Source organism: Impatiens glandulifera, chromosome 7 (assembly GCF_907164915.1).
Source record: "Impatiens glandulifera chromosome 7, dImpGla2.1, whole genome shotgun sequence".
NCBI lineage: Eukaryota > Viridiplantae > Streptophyta > Magnoliopsida > Ericales > Balsaminaceae > Impatiens > Impatiens glandulifera.
In genome coordinates, this window is record NC_061868.1 from 41888016 (window position 1) to 41897436 (window position 9421).

The 9421-nt window shown below is 29.7% G+C and overlaps 2 protein-coding genes across 4 annotated transcripts; one reads left to right on the plus strand and one right to left on the minus strand.

Annotated features, from left to right (window-relative positions):
* Positions 1 to 2289: 2289 nt before the first annotated feature.
* Positions 2290 to 3040, minus strand: LOC124944447 (receptor-like protein 30). The gene is made up of 2 exons (XM_047484700.1): positions 2649 to 3040; positions 2290 to 2546 (listed from the first exon to the last, which is right to left on the minus strand). Exons 1-2 carry the CDS (start codon positions 3016 to 3018, stop codon positions 2338 to 2340), a joined length of 579 nt encoding a protein of 192 aa, XP_047340656.1. The 5' UTR covers positions 3019 to 3040; the 3' UTR covers positions 2290 to 2337.
* Positions 3041 to 7822: 4782 nt separating this feature from the next.
* Positions 7823 to 9238, plus strand: LOC124945956. Of its 3 annotated transcripts, none has more exons than XR_007100003.1 (4): positions 7823 to 8034; positions 8105 to 8256; positions 8420 to 8495; positions 9018 to 9238. XR_007100003.1 is itself a non-coding variant. In XM_047486495.1 (3 exons), the coding sequence occupies exons 1-3, from the start codon at positions 7886 to 7888 to the stop codon at positions 9023 to 9025; spliced, it is 267 nt and encodes an 88-aa protein (XP_047342451.1). In that variant the 5' UTR covers positions 7824 to 7885; the 3' UTR covers positions 9026 to 9238. The 3 variants fall into 3 exon arrangements, 1 of the variants encoding a protein (XP_047342451.1); XR_007100004.1 differs by having other exon boundaries at positions 7825 to 8034; positions 8105 to 8214; XM_047486495.1 differs by lacking the exon at positions 8420 to 8495 and having other exon boundaries at positions 7824 to 8034; positions 8105 to 8214.
* The last annotated feature ends 183 nt before the right edge of the window (positions 9239 to 9421 follow it).

A 9421-nucleotide genomic window follows, 5' to 3' on the forward strand; every position in this document is an offset into this window, starting at 1 on the left:
ATTTGTAAGTTGTAAATGACAAGGGTATTAAGGACAAGAAATCCTCAACTTAAAATTGGTTCTATTTAAACTCCATGAACTTTCAAATTATGAAGAAGGTAGTAAATTAATGTATGTGATCGAAGAGATAGTAAATGAAGATTTTCAAATGAAGTTTAAAGCTTTAGGTCAAGCTATCCAGTCGCAACTAAGATAATCTTTCTTTTACTCTAGAGTTATGCACTCAAGTCACAACCTAGGGTAAGGCAACCTAGGCCAGAGCAATATCTCCGAGGGAGACCGTTCATAATTAACTTTTGGAAGCTTCACAGCTTTGGAGTTTACGAAGTTCAGGAGCGAAAACTCCCCTCTTTCTTAGCGCTCAGCCCCCTTTATAGGTTGGGGAACTTTGGTTGAGTTACCACATGTGGAACACCCTTTTCTGGTGGGGAAAGTAGGAATGGGAGGCTCGTACAACTAGATTGTAATATAAATCTTGTGCATGTGTGTTTTAGTTATTTTCTTTATAATTTTGTAACTATATGCTATTTGCTTAACTTGTATATAGTAATAGACTTGTCTTAGTGTCTCAACAATTGATATTAGGATTGGTTGATCGAGATGAGAAAAAAAAACTTAAAACATTGAGAGAATTAAGGGTGAACAAACGGGTAAAATCGATCCGTTTTGTCCGATCCAAATTAAATCCAAATTAAATTAATTCAATTCGTAATTCAAATCATTTTACTAATTAATACGAATAGAATATAGATTGTATTGAATATGGTTTGGACAATTCAAACTAAGATATTATGTATTTTATTTTATTGTTTTTTAAATATGAACTTAAAATTATTTAATAATATTTTTTATAATTAATTCATTTATTTTATTTTTATTTAATAAAAAAATTGAATTAAGTATATTATATATTTTAATTTAAAGTATTTTAGATTAATTGAATTATTCAAATTCAAGTTAATCTCATTTAATATTTTCTTATTTAATTACTTAATTTTGATTATTTTTATTAAAATTTTAATGTTATAATTAAAAATTCGAATCTAAAAAAAAAATAAAAAAAATTGTTGACTAAGTTATGAGAAAATAAGTCAAAAATATATTATATTAAATTAATATTTATAAGAAAACAAATTGAAAAATATATTTTTATTTAGATTGTTTAGATAATTTGGATAATCCTAATCCAATCCGATCTCAATCCAATCCGAATTAGTATTTCTAATTCGTATTAAATTGTATTCGGATTAATCCACTCAATGCTCACCCTAGAAAGAATTACAAGTTGTGAAAAATATTCAAAATTTGTTGAGTTAATGATTGCAGGTCAAGTTTGAGTTGAAAAAAATATTTATGTTCATATTATATTATATTATAGGTTTAGTTATTCATGCATTAATTTATTAATTTACCATTGGTTTTTGTCACATAAATAATGACATATCCAATTCTTTTATTTGTTTGCAGTGATTTCAGTCGAAATTATATACAACATGCAAAGTTTAATTAATCACATTTTATGTGTTTATAAGAACACATTAGTTAGGTAAACTTAAGATTTATACACAATTAAATAGTAAGACATGACTCAATTAATGTTTACATAACTAATAAATAGTTTAGAAACTTCATTGAAATTATTCCCACTAAGAAAAAGCTTCCTAACAAATTGTAATGAACTGAAACAAGATATGTTTATTTCCTACTTATCAATCATTCTATATTCATATTCATTTCCATTGTTGGATTGAAAATATAACCTTTTTAATTTTGATAATCTCAATAGAGTCATCAAACAAAATACAAATAAATACAATCTCGTAATTAAGAGTTTTATCTCATTTTGTTTATTTTTGAAAACACAAAATTATAATTAAGAGTTTTATCTCATTTTGTTTATTAAAAACACATTACTTAATATTTTATTCATTTATGTAATATGTACATTAAACTGATGTTCAACCTTAATGTATTAAAATTAATATGCAATAAACTTGAGTGCTCTGATTTTTAGCCTATTTGGAAATGCCTCCTGAGATGGATATGAGTTTGGACAAAAAAAAATAAATTTAAAAGTTTATATTTTAATTTATATTATTAATTTGATATTGATTTAGATGAAATAATGTTTGGAAATATATTTTAATTATGTATATATTAACAATTTAATAATATTTGTTTGTTACTTTACGTATTTTCAAACAGACTGAATTTTTATTTTTAAGTTTTGAAGCATGATTTAGAACCTTTTTGATTTGATTATGAATGATATGAATGATTATAGTTGGTTTAATTTTAAAGCACAATGGTTCTAACCTAGATTGGAGATTCAAATAATCAACATCTTTTAAAAAAATAAGTACAAATGAGAAGACTATTTAAGTTACCTTGAGATGAAAAAGCATCATTGAATAAATGATTTCTAGATAGATCAATCATCTTGAGAGATTTAAGTGTACTCAAAGATGACAAAACATTGGCATGGAGTTGATTATTGCCAATACTGAGATCCTCCAATTGCTTTAGAGTCGACAACTTCTGAATCCCTTTAGAAAAAGAAATAACTAAATAATAATTTATATAAAAGACTATGTCTTAATAATGAATTAATTAAGGTGATATTCTATTAATTTTGTTTATAGATATACCTGTTCCAATTGCTTCCATACTCTTCCCAGTAGAGTTTAAATCTGATTCTTGGGAGAGAATGCCATCCAATTGGAGTTGTAAGATGTGGCCAGTGACGGAATCACAAGTAACCCCTTCCCAGCTGCCATCACAGCAGTCATGATGATCATCATCATCTACCCAGGAAGTTAAGAAGGAGTTCAATCCTCCTGCAGCCTGCAGCCAAGCAGCTTTGAATTCCAGGAGAGATTTTCTTTCCTCCTCAATGCAACCACCACCACCATCAAGATCAAGATCATCCGCCAATATTATCAAATATTCATGACTAATTATTATTATTATTATCATTACCATCCAAAACCCACATGAACGTTTACACTTGATCACCATCTTTTTCTTCAATCAAACTAGCTAGTTGTATGTCTATTTGTGCTTTTAATTCAATTCAATGAATTTTATACATATAGAAAAATGATTAAAGTCATGGTCAACCTCTCACAAACACCACACATTGTAGGGGGTGGGTGGGGTGGGGGCATATCATTAATTGTTTGTTGGTTTTATTAGGATTAATTTGCATGATAAATTCATATATATCATTGTCAACCTTCTGCTATATTTCAAACATATATACAATCACTTGGTCAATAAGTGTGAGTAAACGACACTACTTTTACACAAATCATTTTCAGACCCAAATTAAATTTATTCATTTAGTTACTAACTTATATAATTCATTAATATGAGTTCAAGTTTTGATCGGTTGGATATGAATTGGGTCAAATTATTTATTTATTTATTTTATTTTTGACTGGTTTAATACTGTCTGGACTAGTTTAATATTTTTTTTAACAAATGTTTGACTAATTGTACACTCGTTATATCCCGGTTAACATTTATTTGACCAATTATTCACCGTTTAACAAATATTTGACATGTTTTATTATATTTAACATATTTTTAACTTTTATTATAAAAAAAGACCAATGCAATATGATATAAATAATTGTCGTTTAGACATAACGACCAAAACAATACAAAAATATGAGTGTCACCTCAAACACACCCAAAACACAACGAAATAATCATTTTTGAACAATAATGAAAGCATAATAAAAAAATGTTCACCAATGAACAAACATAAAATTTAGCGTTAACAAGCTCGATGATTTTCAAGAAGATCAATTCGTTTACTGACCGCCTCCACCGGTTTTTCAGAAGAGATCTCTCATATCATAATAATAATAATAGCATTGTGGAATAAACGCATCAGTCGACTGTGATAACTGAACATCTTACAATTTTTTCGAGTCAAATAGTGGTTGGATACCGAGTCGGATACGAATAGCAAATTTAAAAAAAAAAATAGAGACGGATATCTGATCCAAAATACCGGATCAGTTCTAAATAAGAATATATTTTTAAATTTTTTTCTTTAAATTACATTTCACCTTAATATAATTTATTTTTTTACTTATTTTGCATCACTTAGTAAACAAGATATACAATATATATTTTCATACTCAAATTTTAAATAAACAAAATGAATTATAACATTAAAAATTTAATAATGTTGTTTTTTTAATTAAACATATTAAACATTAGATAATAAAATAAATAAAAAATTAAGTAATTAGATAAGAAAATATTAAATTTGATTATCCTAAAGATGAATATTTGATGGATTGATCCGAACCCAATTACAAAATTGGATTAACTATTTCGGTTTGAATTAAATTCGAATTTGATTAAATTGAGTTTAATTAGGATTGGATTTTAAATAATCCAATTAATCCAAAATAATTTAAATTAAAATATATATTTTTTTCTTCCTATTTACGGTTTCCCTCTCATCTAACCAAATTTTCATTCTCAAACGAATTCTTTCCTTCTTTCTAATTTATGTTTTATAATATTAAAACTTTGAATGTAAAATGAAATTTATAACCCTATAATATAAGCTTATATATAACATCAAGGTCACTCCGAGGTAATTCACAAGTATGTTTAGTTATTATCCCCGAGGTCACTCCGTACACATCAAGGTTCTAGAATCTGATGTTTAACTCAAAGATTTATAAAAATTGGGTTAGCAAGGAATTCTTAGTGCCAAAACTTTAACTCGTGGTAATGTATTTCATTCTATTCATTAATAATCTTTTGAGGAGGTAATGGGCAATTAAGCACAAGAATCGAGCAATTCAAAAGCTTAAAGATTGGAAGACTTTAGTAGAGAGTCAAGTGGGTAAGAGGAATAAGAAGATGAGGATTTACATGATTATGAGTACGTGAACTTGGAGTTTAAAGAATTTGGCAAAGCTGTCGAAATTGCAAGACACCTATTGGTTAAGGAAACGCCTCTACAAAATGGTGGGGAAGAAATATCCAAAGTTAACTTTTTGATCAATAAAAGTTTAGCAATTGCTCTTAGTTTGAAGATACCAATTGAGGTATGGATTGATTCATCTAATTAATATGCTCATTCAAAAATCTTTGGTTGTGTGTGTGAATGAATGAAAGATGGAACCAATGACAAATGAATATTTCTTTATTGGATTTTTAGATCATGCCAAAGAGTATAGAGTTTTTTTTTTGGGAAAAAAAGAGTATAGAGTTTGGCTAGAAGAATGTGGAGATAATGTTATGCTAAGTTGAGATGAGAAGTTTAACAAATCTAGACCACACACAATAAAGACGAGTAGTGATTCAAGAGAAATCATAACTCGACATGGAGATATGTCATAAAAAAAAGGCACACTACTAAGGAAGAATTATCATGGGACCATTGATATTTCTTCTAATGTTGGAGAGGAGGATGATCTTAGTGAAGAGGTTGACTATGGATGAAGGAAATAATGGTACACAACAAATCTTATTAAAAATATATTTACTTATGACAACATTGTCGACATGTTGACAAGGCAATCCTTCGGGTCAAATTGCAAGATTGCATTGAGTTGGTGGGTGATTAAAATTTGACATATTGTTAGTTAACACGCAATATGAATAAAAGACTAAGAAGAGAAAGACTAATAGAATACACTTGTAAATTTAGGTGGAGACATCATTAGAGAAACTCTCAAACAAACCAAGAATATCATTATATTATCTTTCAATCAAAGAAGATGAATAAGACCTTGAGTGAGATTCTTAGTCATGAAAAAGAGGCAAGATGGGAGACTCGATCAATTTAAGGTGATCTGTTATATTATAATTCTAGAGACAAAAACAAGACAAAGAGAAGGAGACGACTCAAGACGAAAATATGTGTTAGGAATACACTTTTTTTTCCAACTATTTTCTCTTCTCTTCCTAGATACATTTAAGGTTTAAGTATTTCTATCGTTGGTGAAGATACATATGTGCGTACCATCTTTAATGATGATGTTGTTTTTGAAAGTTTATGTAATTCGTTAGATTGTAAATTTTAATTTGTAAATACATTATGTAACTCATTATATGTGATATAATCGATGATTTAAGCGGTCTAAGACTCTCGTGATTTTTTACTATTGTCGAAATAGTTTTTGGGAAGAATGTCAATTTTATTTATAAAGTTGGATGAAGGTGTCAAATTTATTTATTAACTTGTAAAATTTTATTTATGTATACAAACTTGTTAAAAATTGTTAAATTTATTGAATTTAACAGAAATCGTTAACGGTGTTAAAATTCTTTCCAACTGTTCCTGCCATGTCATATCCACGTTATTATATAAATATATTAACTTTATAATCAAATCATTGTTTTCAAACGGACCTTATGTCTTTAAATAGAAATAAAAATAATATATTTGTAATTCTTTTCTCATCTTGCGTCTCCTTTACCAAACTGTTCCACCTCTCTTCTATTTCATTCAATCTATCCACATAAAGATCCTTATAATATTTTTAGTACAGATCTACAGCCTCTCCCATTTCATTTAACAAATATTCTTCTAATACATTTTTCACCATTCTCATCCCACTTGACACCTAGAGTCCATCTACGTAGAGAGAGAGAAAGCTCTCTGGTTCGGATTAAAGAAAGAAGATTGCTTGACTGAAGAACAAAAAGAAATAATACAAATTGAATCATTCAGTTAGTTCATTCTCACTAAACCCATTTTCATTCTTCAAACACCCATTAATGAAGAGATTGAAAAGCTATTATCTTCATCTCAAGCATCCACAAACACAAACGATGGTACGAAAATGGATCTTCCCAATATCAATAGCATCAATACTCTCTCTTTCTACTCTTTCTCACAACCCTAACTTCCCCAGACGGTACGCCACTTCTTCCAATCTATCGTTCATCACTTTCCTCTTCCGTTTTCGTCAAATCGAAGCTACGTTCAATTCCAATTTCATCGCTTCCTCCGCCGCCGAGATTTGCATACGTGATGAGAAAATGTTGAAACGAACACTGTTAAATTAAATGAGTGAGAGAGGTTGTAGATCAGTACTCAAAATATTAGAAGGATCTTTATGCAGATAGATTTAGATTGAATGTAATGGAAGAGGGGTGAAACCTGTTTGGTGTTTGGTGAGGGAGGAAGAAGATGAGAAGAAGAATTACAGATATATTATTTTTATTTTTATTTAAAGATATAAGGTCTGTTTGAAAAAATAATTTGATTATAAAGTTAATATATTTATATAATGACGTGGATATGACATGGCAGGAACAGGTGGAAATTTTTTTAACACCGTTAATGATTTCTGTTAAATTCAATAAATTTAACACTTTTTGACAAGTTTGTATACATAAATAAAATTTTACAAGTTAATAAACAAATTTGACACCTTCATCCAACTTTATAAATAAAATTGACATTCTTCCCAATAGTTTTTCAGGCTAAAGTTCGATGTGAACATTGAGAGAAACATAATCGAGCAAAAAGAAGTTCTTATTTGATGTTTTATTTTAATTTATGACATGTTAATGCATTGTTAGGTGTTCCAATTTTTTTCATTGAGGCCGAACCTATGCTCGTTTCTCACCCCATATTTTATTTTTCATATTTTATGGTGACGTATAAATCACTATTTTCAAAAACAAATAATACATACAAAAATAAAAAGAAAATACATTGGAAAAAAAGATTGATTTTGGACATAGAAAAGAAATATGGATAATTTTGACAATTGGTACTAGTTTGGGAACTAATTGATATTTTTCATAATTCCTTTCCTCCTCGTCTTCTACAGTCAAAATCCCTTCGTGGATCTAAAACCCTAAAATCGGTCGTATCCTTCATACCAGAGCTCTGTAAATGGCGTGGCGTGGTTCCATTTCCCGGTCTCTCATCTCAACCGCTAGGGCCACGACTTTCCGGTCATCTCCGGCTGCCCCTCGCCTCCGTCCCCCGCCACTTTCCGCTCCTCGCCTCCAGTCTCGCCGCTCATCTTTCGCCAATCCCAGGTACATTGAAACACATATATACGAGGATGCACCTATTTTTATGCATTTTATGACTGAGAATATTCTGTAGGAAACTGGGAGAGTTAGGATGTACTCAATCTCTCATGCCATTGTACGCCGGAGCTACAATGACGGCGCGTCTGGACGTCAACTTGCGCGCTTTCTGCGAGCTTTATAACGGTATCTTTCGCCGTACTTGTCAAGATCGGTAGTATTGTCTTTGTGAGTATTTACCGTTTGTAGGACATGTACATGAGAAAGGAAGTAGTTAGGAAAGAACTGTTCTTCCGTGTAGATTCCAACTTTGAGAGATGTAATCTGTAAAGGGTCTTTTAGTTTCTGAATTTTGGATTATAAGAGAAAATATGGGTTTGGGATTTGATAGGTAGAAGAGGAAAAGATGGGTGATGCACAGCACTATCAATGACAAGATGGCCGAACAGATCATGATAATCTTAATTGTAGGTTCTTATTCCCCTTCTTTTGCTGCATAAATCTACTTCCATAATCATGAATATTCATCACAACCTCTTAGAGGTTTGCTTGAGAGGTGTTCATCTTGGTGTTATTGCTTTGAATTATTCACATAATGATGTTGCTTTTTAGGGTAAATTCATACTTCATTTCACCTGCTGCAGTTGCTTTGTTGTAAATTGTGTTCATAAGATGTTTAGTATCATCATCATATCATATGTATCTTCATTGTCATGGTTGTTTTGCTATCATTTAATATGTTGCATTTTTAGAGATTGTTGTATAAAGTTGCTTATTATATAAAAATGGACTATTTTGGGTATGTTTATAGGTATGATTATACATTTATATGTAATGGCTTTGATAGATCTTAATAAAAGTTCTATTCAATAAATACTGTAATTTTTAAATAACTGACCTTCCATATACAATTTGCTGCCTGCTGTATTGATATCTTTCTTGTTAGATTGATTGTGTTATTCTTTGATCCTTGGCTTTGGTTTCTGCAGGTACTTAAAAACGGCTATGGTATCTCTTTTGATTTTGTAATTTCTACTCTTTAGGCAGTTGAGGAAGAAGATGGGTGAGCCAAAAGAACCTAGATTCATTCACAGGGAGAAACGATAATAACTAGATTATTCCTATTTTTAGTATTTGTTTTGAGGTTTTTCATTGCTACAACAGTCAATAATTTATGACAGGTTGTTTGGAGCTGTCATTTTTGTTTGTACACTTAAATTTCACCACAGAAATGGTATTTTATTTGATTAAGGTGCTCAATTACATTTTCTTGGGGAAAATCATGTTGGCATCGTTATTGTATTAAAAGATAGAGAATTAAATTTGAAATACATGAAATGTGGAATATTTCAAATATTAACATCCTCTGAAAGTTTATGTCTTTGGAAAGGTT